Source organism: Barbus barbus, assembly GCF_936440315.1.
Source record: "Barbus barbus genome assembly, chromosome: 28".
Lineage (NCBI taxonomy): Eukaryota > Metazoa > Chordata > Actinopteri > Cypriniformes > Cyprinidae > Barbus > Barbus barbus.
The window spans coordinates 17,716,826-17,737,174 of record NC_136756.1 but is presented as its reverse complement, the minus strand read 5'-3'; the positions used below and the strand labels follow the sequence as shown (position 1 = coordinate 17,737,174).

Sequence of the window (20,349 nt, the reverse complement as noted above, 5' to 3'; positions counted from 1 at the left end):
AAATAGAAGTGAGATTCATAGTTATCTAACTTGAGAAGGGGGGCGGGACAAACTGGAAGTCCCGCTCTTTTAGAATTGAAGGAGTGGCTTCAAATGTCCTTTACTAAATACTACCACGTTTGTGTCTTTCAAGTTCTCTCTCCCCCTTTCACTCCATCTGTCTGTATTAGATGACATACTCAAGAACCATCTAGGAGTATCAAACCATCATTTTTCTCTTTTTATATACGCTGGAAGATCGTTCCCTACATTGAAGATTTTTAATTGAAGTATCAAAAGGTAAGAAAACTACATTATCTCTCAAATATTCTCTCAACAGTATGTCAGAACAAACAACATAGTCGACAGTTGTCTAATGGTTTCTTTATATAGAGTCACTAGTTAATAATTCATTTGTTTCTTAATTGTTAGCACCATTCATGAGGTCTTCTCTGAGAAGGAAGTAGAAAGACCATGTGCCACATGGCATCTACAGTGGTGTGAAAGATTGTTGGCCCCCTTCCTTATTTTTTTGCATGTTTGTCACATTTTAATGTTTCAGATCAAACAAATTTAAATATTAATCAAAGATAACACAACATGAAGTTTTTGAATGAAGTTTTTTTTATTATGAAGAGAAAACCAAATTTAACCCCACATGGCCGTGTGTGAAAATGTGCTTGCCCCCTAAACCTAATAACTGGTTGGGCCACCCTTAGCAGCAACTACTGCAATCAAGTGTTTGCGATAACTTGCAATGAGTCGGTTACAGCGCTGTGGAGGAATTTCGGCCCACTCATCTTGGCAGAATTGTTGTAATTCAGCCACATTTCAGCCACTGTTACTTTCACGCCAGATGTAATGGGACACACACCTTCCAAAAAGTTAAACTAAAAGTTAAACTGTCTCGTCAGTTCAGAGTATTTTCCCAAAAGTCTTGGGGATCATCAAGATGTTTTCTGGCAAAACTGAGACGAGCCTTTGTTCTTTTTGCTCAGCAGCTGTTTTCGTCTTGGAACTCTGCCATGCAGGCCATTTTTGTCCAGTCTCTTTCTTATGGTGGAGTCATGAACACTGACCTTAACTGAGGCAAGTAAGGCCTGCAGTTCTTTAGATGTTGTTGTGGGGTCTTTTGTGACCTCTTGGATGAGTCGTTGCAGTGCTCTTGGGGTAATTTTGGTCGGCCGGCCACTCCTGGGAAGGTTCACCACTGTTCCATGTTTTCGCCATTTGTGGATAATGGCTCTCACTGTGGTTCGCTGGAGTCCCAAAGCTTTAGAAATGGCTTTATAACCTTTTCCAGACAGATAGATCTCAATTACTTTAGTTCTCATTTGTTCCTGAATTTCTTTGGATCACAACATGATGTGTAGCTTTTGAGGATCTTTTGGTCTACTTCACTTTATCAGGCAGGTCCTATTTAAGTGATTTCTTGGTTGCAAACAGGTGTGGCAGTAATCAGGCCTGGGTGTGGCTAGAGAAACTGAACTCAGGTGTGATAAACCACAGTTATGTTTTAATTGGTGGTGGTGGTGGTGGTGGTGGGGGGGTGCAAACACTTTTTCACACAGGGCCATGTGGGTTTGGATTTTGTTTTCCCTTCATAAATAAAAACTTCATTTAAAAACTGCATGTTGTGTTTACTTGTGTTATCTTTGATTAATATTTAAATTTATTTGATGATCTGAAACATTAAAGTGTGACAAACATGCAAAAAAGAAAAATCAGGAAGGGGGCCAACACTTTTTCACAGCACTGTATATAGCTGAAAGCAGCAATAATTAATGACAGAAGCAGCTCAGAGAACAATCACACAATTGTCTGTAGGTTCACATGGATCTGTACACTCTTTCTCCATTTAATCATAGTAGAATTATTGTATATTTCTCATTCAGTGTTGTAATGGCTGCTGTTATACAGACTACCATGCATATACAGTATATCTAGATTATAAAATAGACTTAAATTTGAATATCCCTTGTCTACAGTGGCACTTGGTTGATATGGATTATGAATTGACATATTTATCACTAAGCATTTTCTTGCTCTTATACTCAAATACTCACACACAAACATCAGCTTCACAGGATTCACGTGAGATATAGACAGGATGTGGGGTGACTAGAGGTTGAAGTGATGGAATAAGATTGAATATTATACAATCCACCACATTGCCGCTGTGCAGTGGTTTTATTTTTCACATACATTGAGTTTCAAAAGCCACTTTACTGGTTTAAAATGCGTCATGCCTGTTGGATTTCAGTTCCACTTTGGCATAAAGGTGTTTAACATCATCAGTACGTAATAGTACTTTGTGACCGGTTATACCGTTTCAGTGAATGTTGACAGGCATTTCTTGAAGAGTCTGTTCTTGTGAGATATCACAGGGTTTATCTTGAGTTGGATAACTGATATTGTTCAACTGAATTTAGGCTTAGTCTGAGGCAAGTTACCAGAAAATAACAATAGATTATTTTTCCTCCAATGTAATAAGCATAGGCCATTAGACTTTACAACATCTAGTGTTTTGAGTCCTGTGTAAAGCTTTGCTTTACCCGCAATGCATTACAACAATAGCTTACTGTGAGTGAGGCCCATGTGTTATATATGCTGCTAGTTCCTGTCAAGATGCTAGTCTTTGTGTGAGAACATCCTGTTTGATGACGATAAACACACAACATTTTTAATATCAATCTTTTTATTATAGCTAAAAGTAAACACTGTGATCAAATGGCCACGTGTCTTGAAACACTGGCATAATACCTTTTGTGTGTGTGTGTGTGTGTGCATACTGTCTTTCATACTTTGCCTTTGTTTTCTATATTACTCCTTTCAAATGTATACCTTTGCTGTCCTTAAATGGATTTACAGTACATGTATCAGGATTACGTCTTGTGCTACGTGGTGAAATAATAGTCTTGGTAATATAGTAGCTGTATTTGGTAATTCTGCATCATGCATGTCTTTGAAACCACAATATATGTGACAACATGACGTCCCATCAAACATTATTGAACATTAAAAACATGCGCTGTTTTCATTATTGACATGACAACCACTGTGAATATGCATATTTTCACTAATGCTTAATTGTATGCAATCAAGTTTAAAATGAAACATTTTGAAACAAAAACAAATATTGAACAACAGTAAATAAAGAATAAAGACAACAATACTTTGATAAGTATCATTTCAATTCCATGCTTCCATTTGGCCAGCCAAATATTTATCATCTGACATGGTTCATGATTTTATTTAGTCAAATATTTTGCTCAAGATTTTATTGCAAATAGTCTATTACAGTGGTTCTCAAACTTTTTACACCAAGTACCACCTCAGAAAATACTTGGCTGTACAATGTATAATGACCAACATTAAAATACAGTAGCGAAGTAGGTCTAATTATTCAGCTGCAGCTCTGCACAGTTCAAAATCAAGGCAGTTTTATCCCTAATAGGAATATTTATTATTGTCTGCCATTTTTAAACATTGTAAATAGTTTGAACATTAACACAGCACTGTGCTCACAAGTAAATAATAATAAAAAACTTAAATGATTAAATTAAAATGTTCTATACTTAAAAGTTAAATAAAATCTATCCTGTACTTAAAAAGTAAAAAAACAAACTACTGTACTTAAATGTAAAGTAAAAACTGTACAGTACTTGATAAAAAGAAATTAAGAGACACCATTTAGCCACCTTGCAAACTTTTTAAAAGTGTTTTAACATTAATTTATATGTACCAAACTTTGAAAATCAGTGGCCTATTATACAATAAAGATTAATGAGAGACAGATTTATCAATAAATAGTGAGGTGCTTATAGAAAATGTTAAATTAATAAATGCATAAATAAATGCATAAATAAACAAGGGGCTGATTTAATATAAGCCAAGACAATGATTTTGTACATGTCTCTTTGAGTGGGCATTTACAGAAAGAAAAAAATGGCCAATACTTTTTTTTAATTTCATTTTCATTTTCATCTCATTTAATTTTAGTTTCATTTTATTTCATTTTAGTCTCTTAATTGCCAATGTAGAAGATAACTATAACTTAAAAGCACATTTTATAAAAGATTAAAACAATTTCTTGACTGAAGTAAAATTTCACACACTTTAGACAAACATTACTTAATTAATCAGGAAATTATACATTAAAAACACATTCAATTAATTGTCTTGGTTTATAAAACCTGTAGCACATAAAATTATCAAAAGGGATTTGAGATTTTACTTAGACTCAGTAAACCTCGAGGTTTGACAAGATTAGGCCTTGAATTACTTTAAATTGTGACAAAAAAAATTCTGGTATTAATAATAAAAAAACAGCATGTTTCCTTAACATAGTGTACAATGTCTAATGGTGTTTTTCCAGGTCTTGCATGCCTTGCAGAGCAAGTGCTTGCAGTTAACCTTAAAAAAAGCACAGATCTTCTAATCCCATTATTTACCACACCACACACTTACCCACAATCCCCTACCTTCTCCCTCATACTTTATAACCCTACCCATAATAAACAATCCCCCAAATTGATAAACATTTCCAACGTGACCATTCTTCAGTGCTCTATGCCTGAATGTCTTTTTTTCCCCATATTATAATTTGAATTCATGTATAAGCATACACATACATAAAAAACCTCTGCCAGTTGAATATTTTTAACGTATAAGAGTGTGTTAAGATGGTGACATCGTCCCATGGCGTGTCTAAACATAGAAACATGTCCACTCCTCCACACAGGAGTTAATCTCCTCCCCTCCCCGTCTCAGGACATAGGTGAGCTCTGAATGTGTTGTCATTCAAGCTGGACAGCTTCTCTAAGGCAACACAGAAACGAATGACTGAGGACTCTCTGACCTCAGGATACCACGTAGCTGCACTTAGAGACTTTTGAATTTCTCAAGGTTTCTCTTTATCCCACAGTGGTGAGTACTTTCTCAACATCCACTTCCTGCTGGAATACAAGCGTGTGTTTGAATAAGGGTGTGTAGGGAGGTTCATTCTGTTTCAATACAGATAAAGTCTTGCATCAGACTGGAGTCATGTAGCCAAGACTTGCCTCACAGTTTTACAGTTTCTGTAAGAAGTTTTATTCACTTCATAATTTATTTCACACCGGTTGTCCATTTTGGCAGTGAGTTGAGGGTTTATCATGAGTAACTTTTGCATTAACCTCTTTTCCATAGACGCAGGTTATATTATGGAGGATGGAACACTGTTAAAGTACAATTCAATTGAACTGTTTATCTCTTGTCTTGCTTTTACTTTATCAAGCACATAATAGATTGTACAGCGTATGGTAGTGGTCTTAAATATAGTGTTTTGAATGGGCCATTAATTAATTTGTGACTCTAAAGCAAATAAAGTATATTTTATATTCACTGACTTATTTTGCTAGTAACTTGACCACTAAAGACTGAGGTTCTGAGCTTGCCAAGTTTTTGGCAAGACTTAAAATATTCAGGGAATTCTGCGTCAAAACACAAATAAAGCACAGAATGAATACAGACATTTTCCCTAATAAGGCTACTGCCAGTATCCTGAATGATAGATTAAGACTTAAGTATTTCCTGACCTACAAGAACTGCCGCATTTTTCACAATGTTTCCTTGCAAGCTTAAGAAAAGTTGCATCAGCCATGCTATTTGTACAAAAAGACGCCTATATGATATACATAAACAATTCTTGATTTATTTATAATCATAACATAAGGCTCAAACTGTGGTGTGTCCATCATCTCTATAGCTTCATACCCTTGTGAAAGAGAAGAGCACTTAAATTGTATTCAGGGTGCACTTTAGTGTACTTCAAATTGTTAAAAGTTTTTTTTTTTTTAAATGTACTTGCAGAAAATATAATAATAATGAAATAAAAGGTCACTTAAGTACATTGTGCTTTCTCATGACTCGGTTTACACTTTTTTTTAAAGTGCACTTTGTCAAATTAAGTTTTACTTCACATTTTAAATAATGTAATGTACTTAAATCACATATTAAGTACTTGACTGTAATTTTTAATTGTTAAATATTTGACCTATAGGCGTGTAATACTTAGAGAAAGCTTTTACCGTAGGGCCATGCTAACCAGTAAAACCTTGACCTTCTGGTTAAGCATCCCGACCAGCTAAACGCAGCAACAATTAAGAAAGAAAGAAAATGAAGAATTTGGAGGCAGAGTTATCCATTCACCAGACCAATGGCAATCATGTACAGGAAACCTGTGTGAAAACAGTCAGTTGAATTCACAATAGCATGATATACCCTACTTATTTGGGAAGATCTGAATATATATTTAGTTTTTAGGTTACTAGTAGCTTTAACCTGCATGTAATTGCACATCCCACATATTAAAATTATAGTGTATTTTTACTTTGTTTACAGTAATCAAGCTTTAAAAACACAGAGCTGCAGAGTACTGCCCACAACTAACTTGCCAGCCTGAATTTGATGATGAAGGGGGAAAATACTCACACAGACTCTCACAGCTGTTTTCTATGAAGGCTAATCTTTCCATTAGGTGTTTTTTAGCATGCAGTAATGCTCTGAAGAATGCATTTACCATTACTTTTCCCCTGCCTTCTCCTTGACCGTGATATTATTTACATGACGCTATTGTACATAATGTTGCACATAATTAAGAAAAATGTAACAAGTGATTGTCACTGATCTCACTGATCTGAGCATGTATCTGCAATTTATGTTTCAGAATTTGGACATTTTTGCGATTTTTTTCAGCAAAGCACTCACGTTTCACAGTGATTTCAGTTGTCCGTAAAATGATCATTTATTTTAGAATCTTTTTCTGTGTTTCAGATTGTTTACAGAACTTGCCCTTGCAGACTGTGCTCTTTGGTGGATTGTTAAGTGTTGTACATATTAAAATGGAACTACAAAAAGCATCAAACGGTCACCATGATCTGAGCCCTGACAGAATTCCTGAGAATGGGTACGTTTCAACATCAACACAAGAGGAACTATCTCAGAAAAAAGTTACTGCTTTAAAAGTTCACAAATTTCACATGCCATCATATCTTTTAGTTTGTAAACTTAAACTGCTTAAAGCAAAGCTTTGTTTGAAAGATAGGGATCTTAAACTCATCGTGTTAATAGACTATCATTAAATCAGACCTCAGGTCAATTTTCACTTGCATGTTGGTTTAGCCAATAAATGCATACATGTATTTTATATATAATATATTAAACAAAATCAGTATTTTTATTAAGTGTAATTTTATTTAGTGTAATTTCTAGTAATTTATATGGTCATTTTTATTAGTTTTTCTTTTCAATAAAGTATAATTTAAATATATAGTTTTAATTTTATTTCCGTTAGTATTGTTGTGGGATTTAGTGGTTGTCGTAAAAATAAACAAAGGATCACGAGAACGAAGTAGCATCAACACACTCTTTCCTTTAATGAACATTAAACTCAGGCAAAGACAAAAGAGAGAAATAAGGACTTATAAAGGAACAAGAACAAAAGAGCAAACAAGATGATTAATACCAAACGGGGGAATGGAATAAACAATGATTAACAAAACTAGGACAGGAAAAAACAAATAAGGGCAAACAGGAACTAAACGGAAACCGACACGTGACAGTTAGTATCAGTTAGTAATTTTAGTACTTAAACTTATTATACATGTTATCATCTAATATTTAGTTTACAGTAATTTCAGCTTTATTAACAATTAAATTAACAATTTTTTAAAAGAAAAAAAACAATCCAGTAGGTATTTTGAGCTTGCAACCGCTGTTTTAAAGGCATTTATTAATACAGCATTCACAAACCTGCTGCATTAAGGCAATTACAAATAAATCTTATATCTTAAGGGTCCTCACCTGCTAAAAGGTCAAGTGATTCAGTAGCTGCGTCATTCCCTGCATTTTTTTAAATAATTTCCAATGCAAGATGAAATAGTTCAAAACAGAGCTCTTCAAATGGATCATTATTATTTAGCAAAAAATAATAATAATAATAATAATAATTGTGCTTATATTACACAGATTTGATGCCCTTGAAAACATGACAGAGGGTGATACTTTCCTCCCCAATAAGAGCAATGGAAAGATAGAGACTCAGTTTACAGATGTGAGTATCCAGATTTCAGAACTGCCTTCACAAAAACTTACTCTATAAGGCTGCTTGAAACTGATTAGAATGATGTAAAAGACTCACACATTATATTTAAATATTAAATATAATGTGTAACAGTAGGAAGAACTTCTAACTACTCCCTCTTAATAACTGTTTGTGGAGTTAATACACAGAAAAAGTGAATCTACTATTTAAGTTAAAAAAACATTCAGATAAATAGATATACAATTCATGACTAATACATAATTCATCTTTTATTGCAGTTCGTGGGAAAGACTTCTTTTGGAATGTCTGTTTTCAACCTCAGTAACGCCATTATGGGCAGTGGAATTCTGGGACTGGCTTACGCCATGGCCAACACTGGAATCATCCTTTTTGTGTAAGTCAAACTACACTTCCAATCAAGCGTTTGCATTTAGGTTGATTTATGGTATAAATACATAAATACAAATAAAGGTTATTGAAGGTATGATAGTAAAATGAATTCTAGTGTTAATTTTATGTCATAAACAAAAACTTTACTGTGTGTAAATTGTGAGTTGAAGAGCCCCCTAGTCTTTCTGGTATGTGGTATTTGGCTGTGTTTTATTCATTAGCTTCAGTTAGTATGGTGGGAATGCGTTTGATCCATATGCGTGTCTAACTGAGCATTAAGGGTTCTTTGTGTCCATCTACATTTAACTGTAGGCATATAGCCATACTCCAGTGTGCCTCCATCACGTACATGTTCCAGTCACAACCAACCTTACAAACAGCCTTACAGCCTTACATGCTAAGTCAATACAAACTCAAATATTCGCATGTTTTTTCTTGGCTGAGATATCACGTAACTTAGAAGCCACTGTGAGGAGGAGTCAGGCAAACCCAGTGCTAAAAAATCATTCTTTCAATTTCACTTCCACCATTCCACATACCATGTTCCTTACAAATCCAGTGTTAGCATGAATTATCAAATTCTGAATAGAACTATGCTCATCGACAGAACAAATGCAATTGCTAATCCTTGTGAATGACAGGGTTTTATTTGTGTACTAGGGTTGTCACTGTGTTTGTCTATGATGTGACACATGGGCATGCACAGCTCACAGATCAGACCTGAGAGGGTTATAAATAGCCTGCTGTAATCTTTATTCAAACCAAAGCCTGTCTGTCTGTCTGTCTGTCTGTCTGTCTAGCTCAGCCAGGCTTTTCAAGCAGCTTACTGTACAAAACGAGAGAGAGAAGAAAAAAAAGAAAAGTTTTTTAGTTTCGATCTCAACAGCTAAAAAAATAACAACAAAAAAAACTTCCTGACAATCAAATCATTCAGCAATATGCAAATAGGGGAAAGTGTTAGCTAATAGTACGTCATTGACTTGTTATTTTGCATGCCTTTACTACAGAGTCTTTGTTTGTGTGTGTGTGTGTGTGTGTGTGTGTGAGTGTGTGTGTGTGTGTGACGGTGTTGTTGTTAGTTGTACTCTAAAGAAATACACTCCCAGCTTGTCTAATGCGTCATTAATGTGATTACAGGTTAGATTTGTGTCTCCTCTGTCATCTCCTTGTCGACTGGTGATAAATCCCTAATCAAACTGCAGTTTGTGCCGCCTAATCGTGATTACATTAGCACTACTGAAAGTCAAGTGACCAGCTGATGAGTCTGACAATCTATAAGAAATAATATTGTGGGGAAAAGATTTCACTGAATATCCATCTACGCAGGTTATTAAATTGAAAGTCACCCAAAAATGTAAATTCTATCATCATTTACTCACCCTCATGTTGTTTCAAACCTGACTTTATTCTGTGGAACATAAAAAATATATTTTTAAAATGTCTCCTTTTTTATATATACAGTGAATGTCAGTGGAATCCAGTTTTGTTTTGAAACTCTTTGACTTTCATTTTTACTCCACCAAAGACAGAAACAGGTTTGGAACAAAATGAGGTGGTTAAATTAATGAATGAAAATGAAAATAAGTTTGGGTGAACTATTCTTGCAGTCCACATGGGAAGTTGCTTTTTACTGTTGTTGCTTATCTAGTTTCATTATTTGTGTAACCTGTTTGCAGAATCCTGTTGATATGCATAGCTGTTCTCTCTGCCTACTCCATACACCTGCTTCTGAAGAGTGCAGGAGTGGTTGGTGAGGAACATTTTCTCTTTTATCTCTAAAGACAATCCTGATAACATCACACTCTGTTAAAAATGCATCTTGACCTTTTTCTGAACTTTCCATTCTGTTTGTTTGTGTGTTTAGGGATCCGTGCATATGAACAGCTCGGGAACCATGCATTTGGTCGACCTGGGAAAATCGTAGCAGCATGCATTATAACACTGCACAACATCGGAGGTAAAATTAAATGTATTATAAATTTCAGTAGTTACTAGCTGATAAAGCAAAGTCAGGGATAACCACTTAAAGCAATATGAGCAATGAATTCAGATGTACTACAACACTCAATGTTTCTTTCTTTGATCCAACAGCAATGTCCAGTTACCTGTTCATTGTGAAAATAGAGTTACCTCATATTATTCAGGGTCTTCTGGAAATGCCAGATAACTCCGAGTGAGTACCAGAACACAGTACTGATCCTGATGTGCCGGATACAGTGAGGTTCAAAACTGTAAAGGTTTTAAGATTCTGAAAAAGATAAAACAAATAAACCTGATGTAAAATAAGTGAGAACTATTTTGCACTATAGATTACAGAATATTCTATTTCAAGGTCACTAATTCAAATAAGCAAATTTGTGACATTGAGCATGTGAAATCCTTTGTATCAAAGGTCAGATGTTCTTTGGTTCCACTGAAGCACAATGTGGATCCTTCTTAAATTCTAAATAGACTTTGAACCTCTCTGTAGTTCATTTTCATTTCATTTAAAACTCTCTGTGCATACGACTAAACACACTCTTAAGTGTCCATTTTGACTGCTTTTCATAATCATATCACTCCTTCTGACATGATATGCTGTGCAAAACATTTACATTTATTCTCTTTGTCAGTTACTGGTTTGTTGATGGGAGGTATCTCATCATTATCGTTAGTGTATTCGCCATTCTTCCCCTGGCATTGATGAAACGACTTGGTAGGTTCCTGCCTCCTTTCCTCTCATTCTTTCATTTTGCTTTCTGCCTCTGTCATTTGTCATTCCATTATATTTCATAATAATCACCATCAAACATTTACACATCTGCACTAAAGATCTGTGTTGAGTGTACCAAACGACGCTTTTAAATTCAACATTTACCGTTTAAGTTTAACATTTACCGTTCCTCTGCGAAATTTCACGGGTGAAGGAGTCAACGCGATTGGCGTTTCGCTTAATGTCATAACTGCACATGATGTAAGAAGTATTACATTATTATTGTAATAAAATGTTCATAATGTAATAACAATTTTTCACAATGTAATTTGTTATTGTATGAGAATTCTATTACATTACATTATGTAATATGATATGTATGTGATATGTAATGTTACATTACATTACATGTCACCCTGTAGCCCAAGACTGGTTGCCCACTGAAGCTAAGCAGGGCTGAGCCTGGTCAGTACCTGGATGGGAGACCTCCTGGGAAAACAACGTTGCTGCTGGAAGAGGTGTTAGTGATGCCAGCAGGGGGTGCTCACCCTGTGGTCTGTGTGGGTCCTAATGCCCCAGTATAGTGACGGGGACATTATACTGTAAAAAGCACCGTCCTTCGGATGAGACGTTAAACCGAGGTCCTAACTCTCTGTGGTCATTAAAAATCCCAAGATGTTCTTCGAAAGAGAGTAGGGTGTTACCCCGGCATCCTGGTCAAATTTGCCCATTGGCCTTTGTCCATCATCATAGCCTCCTAATCATCCCCATTCACTGATTGGCTTCATCACTTTGTCAATGCAATAAATTTGAAAGCTGTTTTGTAATTTTGTAGCTGTTTATTATAATAATATTTAACAAGTCATTATACCTCCACCGATTATACTCATTTATAATTCATATTCCTATTTGTAGGTGTTTTTTCTCCTTTCTCTGATGTGTTCTAAGAACAGCAGAATTTTAGAACCCAGAATATTTTGACAATATTTTTGCCATGTAATAAATTACTCATAATGTAATAATTGTTATTACATTATGAGCTTAAGATTTTATTACGTTTGACAAAATTATAACATGAACATTTTATTACAATAATACTTATTACATTATGTGCAGTTATTACATTATGAGGTTCGATAAGTTTATTTAAGCAGATTTCTCTCTTTTTCAAGATGGTCACATGAATTCGGCACGCTATACAACAGAAATATAACCACACTGCCAGTTGAGCTTGCAAAAGGATTAACATTGGTATGGTATGAACATGTTTATGTATTTATGCATTTATTTTAGGGTATCTGGGCTACACCAGTGGTTTCTCTCTCAGCTGCATGGTCTTCTTCCTCATATCTGTAAGTCCACTTTCGATCCACGTACATACAGTATAAAAACACCAGTCTATATTAATAATGACTGACATGTAGTTATGACAAATAAAAGCATCTCTCTCCATTGTGTCTTATTAGGTCATCTACAAGAAATTTGTCACAGATTGTCCTGCAGAACACAGCTATAACAAAACTGTGTTCACTGAAAGCAAATACAACTCCACCGCTGACATGTGTGAAGCCAAACTTATGACTATGAACCCACAGGTTAGAGATATAAACTGCAAATCAGACAATTATTATCACGTGTCCTTTTTGCTTCACATTAAACGCAGTGAATTAATCAGTTAATTTCATGTTTTTTTATTCATCACAGACTGCTTTTACCATTCCCATTATGGCATTTGCTTTTGTGTGTCACCCTGAGGTGTTGCCCATTTACACAGAACTCAAAAAGTAAGACTGGAATTGCACTTTTGTTCATTCACATTGGCTTTAAAAATCTTCTTTTTTTATATACTGATATATTTGCTTTTTTTATCTCCTTGTTATTTCAGTCCAAGCAAGAAACGCATGCAAAATGTTGCTAATATCTCCATTTTGGCCATGTTTGTCATGTACCTGCTGACGGCCATCTTTGGCTACCTCACATTCTATGGTAAGAGAAGCTTTACAAACAAACAAAAATAAAAATACCTATACCTAGAACTGTGGCTTTTAGAAAGTACAATGGTAAATAATAACCAAAGTACCAGAATTTCAAGGTTTGTGTTATTTGAAAAAGTTTTAACAATCACTATGTGTCTACATATGTGTAGGAAAGGTGGAGTCAGAGCTTCTGGAGATGTACAGTAAAGAAGACACCCTGATGCTGTGTGTTCGGCTGGCTGTGCTGATAGCTGTGACACTGACCGTTCCCGTGGTCCTTTTCCCGGTACTTTAATTTTCCTGGTTTTCCTGGCTCATTAGTTATTGCTTGCATATAATTCCTCATAATCGTGCTGGCTGAGTGTTGACAGTGCTTCATTGTTTTTCTCTAGATTCGTCGTGCCGTCTTGCAGCTTCTTTTCCCTGATAAGCCTTTCCACTGGGTGCGTCACATCGCCATCGCTGTATGCCTCCTCTTCTTAGCCAATCTGCTTGTCATCTTCGTGCCCAACATTCGTGATATCTTCGGCTTCATCGGTAAGTCAGATCTGCCACATAGAGGATTTAATGGTTACATGAACATAACACAAATGCAGAACTGAGCTGAATGATTTTTGTTTTAGGTGCCACATCTGCTCCCAGCCTCATTTTCATTCTTCCGGGAGTATTCTACATTTGCATCGTCCCTGAAGAACAGGAGCCGTTGAAATCTCGGCCAAAGATCCAGGTAAGAATCAGCGAGAATCATGTAAGTTCACACTCACAGATCTGTGGGTTCTTTTTTTCTCATTTTGTGTTATGTTTTCCAGGCGATTGCATTTGTGACACTGGGTTTCATCTTCATGATTATGAGCATTACGTTCATCATATCAGAGTGGGTCGCCGGAAAGAAGACTTCGGGTGGCCACTGAGAGAACTCAACCGCATTCCAACACTTAAAAACCAAAGCTAATACAGACCACAAACTCCTGAACCTGCAACCTTTGCACCTGGTTCAGTTTCATTTAGTTTTATAGATATCTAACTAGTTAACTCCTCAATTTCAGTATGTCCAAAATGAAAAATGGATAGTTACCTAAATTCAAGAAGAATGCAAAGAGGAGCGGTAACACATGATCTTGAATAATTAGAGCTATGATGCTCTAAGAACATATTGAAAATATTTATTGAATTTTTAATGAAAGCCAATTTTACACACAAAGGTGTTGATGTTATGACTGGCAGTTGGAACTTCCTAAACTACACAAAACTGGTGGAAAAACTGTGATACTGAGATGAGAATTCACTCATCTTTACTGCCAAAGCTGAAAACATGCAGTTTGAAGTCTACCTCCTACTACACAGAGTAATTTTACAGTTACAGAGTCTGTTTTTTACAGCTCATAGTGCATATTTTGAGGTCCAAAAATATTTATTAGTGAAAATTCTAGTTTAATGCACAATTTTCATATATTATCACCATAACAACAAGTGAAATGTTACAGTCTGAAAGTCCTAAACAACTTAATTTTATCATCTTCAAATATAAATTTTTTTTATCCTAAAACTAATCCTTATACATTTTATTTCCAGAGTTAATTTTTATTTTGAATCCCAGGTATTCAATTTGGTCTCAAACCTTTGGACCCCACTGTATGTGAATTTCAGTTCATTTCATTTTTGCTGAATAACAGGCAGTTCTATTATTCAACATTCCTAAAAGCAGTTTATAACATTATTTAATTAGGAAGAGTGTACAGTTTTATGATGAATTTCAGCATTGTTTAAGCAAAATGCTTCAATGTCAGAGGACGAACCTGAAGTTAATGTTTTGTATTTATTGATTTTTTTTTGTCTTGTTACATCATCAGAGAAATGTAATCTACAGTACAAGATGTCTTACAGTAACTAGTGTTTAGTGCAGATCTCGTCACCATCATATGGCAACATTTCTTTACTCTGTTTTAGAGAGGAAAAGGAATATAAATGTCTGAATTCTAATTATCTAGTAGTATTCCAGAAACACACAACACTGTTGGGGATTTTTCATGTCGTATGTTATTTTGTTTGTTGTATAATTGGAAATACTTTTGAAACATCTTGCAAATGAGCATACTTTTAACAAACTTGAAAAATGTTGTTGGAATAATTTATTTGTGCTTTACATGGGAACATGTTGTGTTTCAGTGACAAAAAATTCCACTCCAGAAATGGGCCGGACAATGAATGATGTTGATAATTTTTTTTTTCTGAAAGGTCACTACTAAACTGTTAAAAAAAAAAAAAAAAAAAGTTGAGCCAACTTAAAATTTTAAGGCAACCAGCTTCAGCACAGTTCTCTCAACTTATTATTGTAGGAGATTCTCAACTTTTTGTTGTATAAACTTAAAACAAAAAAAGTTGAGAACTCAAAAATCTGCTGAAGCTGGTAGCCTTAAAATTTTAAGTTGGCTCAACCTTTTTTTTTTTTTTTTTTTTTTTTTTACAGTGTAGAGCACAACACAGCATTGCCTGCAGAATTCATGATCAATAATAAGCTCACTGACATGTTTCTGTGGTCATACTATGCCCATCCATTTTACTCCTCATCGGTATCTGTGAGTTTACATGGACCAGGACTAAAATTGTTTCCTGCTGGACATTGCAACTACTTTATCATAAATGTCAACATGTATGGCTGTTTTGTATAGTGTTTTATGTACATATTGTGTGTGTGAAATGGAAGAAACTTTCCATTAATTGTTGTACATCAGTGTACATATTCTGTGTACATATTATAGTTTTTTTTTTCTGCACAGATTGGACTTGAATGGCGAGCGAAAATGAAACGTAATACTTAACGGATCAATAATTAATGGGAAGCTTATTAATAGATTTAAATTTTAATTCACATTTCCCTTTGATTGTTTTTTATAAAGTGCCTGACATAAAATAAATGGAAACAACTGTAGTATTCCACAGTGATTAATGCTTATAAATACATGTATTTGTTGTTGAACACATTGATCCTAAATAATAAATTTGAAAGATTGTGTAAAGACGACTGGCTTTATATGATATGTATTTGCAACATCACGAACACAGACTAGTGCATGATTCATTGATTCGCTCACAGTTACTTGTTGCCACCTATTGGCGTATCGATATAACCGAATATTTACTGAAAAGTCAGACTAACCTAGCAACTTTATTTTTCTTCAAAAAGCACCTAGCAATTTTTTTTAAGTTTTCAAAATGTAGCTATTTTTCAAATAAATTTGCCAACTTAGCAACTTTTGAAAAAGTGAATCAAATTACAAAAAGGCATAGCCTATATCTTCCCTCTTCAACCCGAATTCCGGAAATTGGGACGTTTTTTAAAATTTGAATAAAATGAAAACTAAAAGACTTTCAAATCACATGAGCCAATATTTTATTCACAGTAGAACATAACAAATGTTTAAATTGAGAAATGTTACACTTTTATCCACTAAATGAGCTCATTTCAAATTTGATGCCTGCTACAGGTCTCAAAAAAGTTGGCACGGGGCAACAAAGGGCTGAAAAGAAATACATTTGGAAAAGATTCAGCTGGGAGAACATCTAGCAACTAATTTAGTTAACTGACATCAGGTCTGTAACATGATTAACTATAAAAGGGATGTCTTAGAGAGGCAGAGTCTCTCAGAAGTAAATATGAGCAGAGGCTCTCCAATCTGTGAAAGAGTGCGTAAAAAGATTGTGGAATACTTTAAAAACAACGTTCCTCAATGTCAAATTGTGAAGGCTTTGCAAATCTCATCGTCTACAGTGCATAACATCATCAAAAGATTCAGAGAAACTGGAGAAATCTCTGTGCGTAAGGGACAAGGTCGAAAACCTTTGTTGGATGCCCGTGGTCTTCGGGCCCTCAGACAAAACTGCATCACTCATCGACATGATTCTATCATTGACATTACTAAATGGGCCCAGGAATACTTCCAGAAACTACTGTCCGTAAACACAATCTGCCATGCCTTCTGCAGGTGTCAAATAAAGCTCTATCATCCAAAAAGGAAGTCACACATGGTTCAGAAGTGCCGTTGTGTCCTGTGGGCCAAGGCTCATTTAAAATGGACTGTTTCAAAGTGGAAAAGTGTTCTATGGTCAGACGAGTCCAAATTTGACATTCTTGTTGGAAATCACAGACACCGTGTCCTTCGGGCTAAAGAGGAGGGAGACCTTCCAGGGTGTTATCAGCGTTCAGTTCAAAAACCAGCATCTCTGATGGTATGGGGTGCATAAGTGCATACGGTATTGGCAGCTTGCATGTTTTGGAAGGCACTATGAATGCTGAAAGGTATATAAGGTTTTAGAGCAACATATGCTCCCCTCCAGATTGCATTTATTTCAGCAGGACAATGCAAAACACCATACTACAGCTATTACAACAGCATGGCTTCGTAGTAGAAGAGTCCAAGTGCTGAACTGGCCTGCCTGCAGTCCAGATCTTTCATCTATAGAGAACATTTGGTGCATCATTAAATGAAACATACGTCAAAGACAACCACAAACTCTTCAGCAGCTGGAAACCTATATCAGGCACGAATGGGACCAAATTCCAACACCAAAACTCCAGAAACCCATAACCTCGATGCCCAAACATCTTCAAACTGTTTTGAAAAGAAGAGGAGATGCAACACCATGGTAAACATGCCCCCGTCCCAACTTTTTTGAGACCTGTAGCAGGCATCAAATTTTAAATGAGCTAATTTTGTGCATAAAATTGTAAACTTTCTCAGTTTAAACATTTATGTTATCTGTGTTCTGTTGTGAATAAAATATTGGCTTATGTGATTTAAAATTCTTTTAGTTTTCATTTTATTCAAATTTTAAAAAACGTCCCAATATTTCTGGAATTTGGGTTTGTGTAGATTACACAAAAGAAAAAAAACATTGATGAGCTAGGTAGCCAAGCAGGACATCAGCCTGTAGAGAGTTGGGGAGAAGTGCCTAACAGTACAGAGATGACATGTGAATCAAGCTGCAAGCTGCAATAGTTCGATAATATTTCTTCATGTATCATACACATTGTTATTAGTTTGTTCCTATTGTTGTTGATCAGTTAAGAAAAATAGAAAAGCCTCTGATAATTTTTCTGGCAGGACATTATGTGTTAAGTTTACAGATATTTCCTGTAAACCTAAAACACAAAATACAATGCGCAACTTAAAATACAGGTAAAACACCTGTGAAAAATGAATACGGAAAATTCCTTCATATTAACACAATATGACACATAGGGTCCTTCATTGTACCCTATTCTTATGAACTTTTCTTAAACTGAAGCATACTAACTAACTACCAACACAATGCTTAAAATTAGGCATATAATAGTTCGGAATGTGTCATTTTATAGTTTATAAGAAAATACATAAAAAGCTATTGTTCAAAAATGTGCAACTGATTAATAATTCAGTGTAGTATTTAAATATGAAAATATCTGATCATAAATGTGTTTATATTATTTTTACAAATAATATCTATTAAATATATATTATTTTTATGAACAAATCTAAATATATTTTGAATCATATATTGTGTATTCTATGCAATGATGCAGTTTTGCGTCATTGTTACGTAATGATATAACGTCACAACCTCATGTAGCAACTTAGTTGGAAACACTGATTCACAGTGACAGGCTGTAGGTCGCACAAACACAAAATAAATAAAATAAAATAAATAATAATAATATAAATATATTAATTAACACTTATTGTTAAACAAATAACAATAAAATAATTTTTACAAATTTTTTAGAAAAGATGAGACAACATTAAAAGCTGAATGCCATGAATTTACAGTTTTCACATTAGATCCATGTATATGAGAAGTTGAGAGTTCCATCGAGATAATGTCCAATTTTAGCAATTTTTTTGCTGCTGTGAGAGCAGCTAACAGTAAACATCTTTGTTGGACGGACAAGGTGAAGTCCCAAAAGTCATTCATGAAAAAATGGCACGGAGCCAAACATATCTCAGTACCCAACAAATATGATAGGTCCTGTGAGAGCTGAGTCCAAAAAGGTGCCTAAAACTCCTTGGGAACAGAGATTACACTTAGGAGAAGACGACAGATTCATATAAAAACGTTGGAGTCAAGTAAACCCTATGCAGCAATTTCCAATGAATCATTTGGTGATTAGGGTTTTTAGAAGACAATTTAAACATACCCCATACCTGATCGGAAAAATAAAACATGCACATCCTCATTAAGATCCTTAGCCCAAACAGTTGTAATAGATAAAGGTTTGTATGAATGTTCAAGAAGAAAGAGAAAGATGACTGAAGCAGAGGAGGGAGATTCCTCAGAAGGAAGGATTAGTTTTCATAAAGGGTGAACAGGCAGTTGAGAGTTCCAAGGCACCCCATATGCCTGTAGGGCCGAGCTAATGCATAAAGAAGGAAGTGCCTGGCAGATTATATTGAGTTTTGAGATTCTGGAAGGATTTTAAACTACTATCATCATAGATATCTCCCAGCGTGTTTACTTTATTATGAGTCCATTGCGAACAATGGAATGGAGTACTGCCTGACAAAAGGTTATTATTGTGGAAAATAGGTGAATGCCTATGTCATATTGTAACTACTCTTTCAACATCCCTCCATGTGGAGAGGAGGTGGGTTACAATGGGACCAAACCGAGATTTACACTGCCTAAGCGGAACCCCCGAAAAAACAAGATGCTTCAATTTATACGGATAAAGATCGTAACCATTTTCATTATTATGAACCTATATATGTTCCCTTTTCAAGTCAGCAGTCTTCCCCATTATTGTGGTTTTAAAGCTACCCGGAATTTATACTGTAGGGATGGTCATTTAATGAAACTCAAATATAAATATTCTAATATTTTGAGATACTGCATTTTTGACTTCCATGAGCTGTAAGCTCTAATTATCAAAATAAAAATAAAAAAATTACAAGTAATGAATGTAGAATATATGAAATTTTCACTTTTTGAAAGGTTACCATAAAAAAAAACGTTTTCACGATATTATAATTTTTTGAGATGCACCTGTACACTGTAAAAAACAAAGTTGAGCCAACTTAAAATTTTAAGGTAACCAGCTTCAGCAGATTTGTGAGTTTACTCAAGTTGTTTTAAGTTTATACAACAAAAAGTTGAGAATCTCCTACAAAAATAAATTGAGAGAACTCAAAAATCTGCTGAAGCTGGTTGCCTTAAAATTTTAAGTTGTCTCAACTTTTATTTTATTGAATATA

At 35.0% G+C, this 20,349-nt stretch overlaps 1 protein-coding gene across 2 annotated transcripts; it reads left to right on the top strand.

Annotated features, from left to right (window-relative positions):
- Nucleotides 1-143: 143 nt before the first annotated feature.
- On the top strand, nt 144-15,375 carry LOC306848575 (sodium-coupled neutral amino acid transporter 5-like). Of its 2 annotated transcripts, none has more exons than XM_079383215.1 (16): nt 144-279; nt 6,796-6,928; nt 7,990-8,074; nt 8,344-8,459; nt 10,132-10,205; nt 10,320-10,412; nt 10,547-10,628; nt 11,068-11,150; nt 12,441-12,499; nt 12,614-12,742; nt 12,852-12,931; nt 13,033-13,133; nt 13,294-13,409; nt 13,516-13,660; nt 13,747-13,850; nt 13,933-14,526. In XM_079383215.1, exons 2-16 carry the CDS (start codon nt 6,864-6,866, stop codon nt 14,032-14,034), a joined length of 1,434 nt encoding a protein of 477 aa, XP_079239341.1. In that variant the 5' UTR covers nt 144-279; nt 6,796-6,863; the 3' UTR covers nt 14,035-14,526. The 2 variants fall into 2 exon arrangements, with proteins under 2 accessions (XP_079239341.1, XP_079239340.1); XM_079383214.1 differs by lacking the exon at nt 144-279 and adding an exon at nt 4,751-4,908 and having other exon boundaries at nt 13,933-15,375.
- The last annotated feature ends 4,974 nt before the right edge of the window (nt 15,376-20,349 follow it).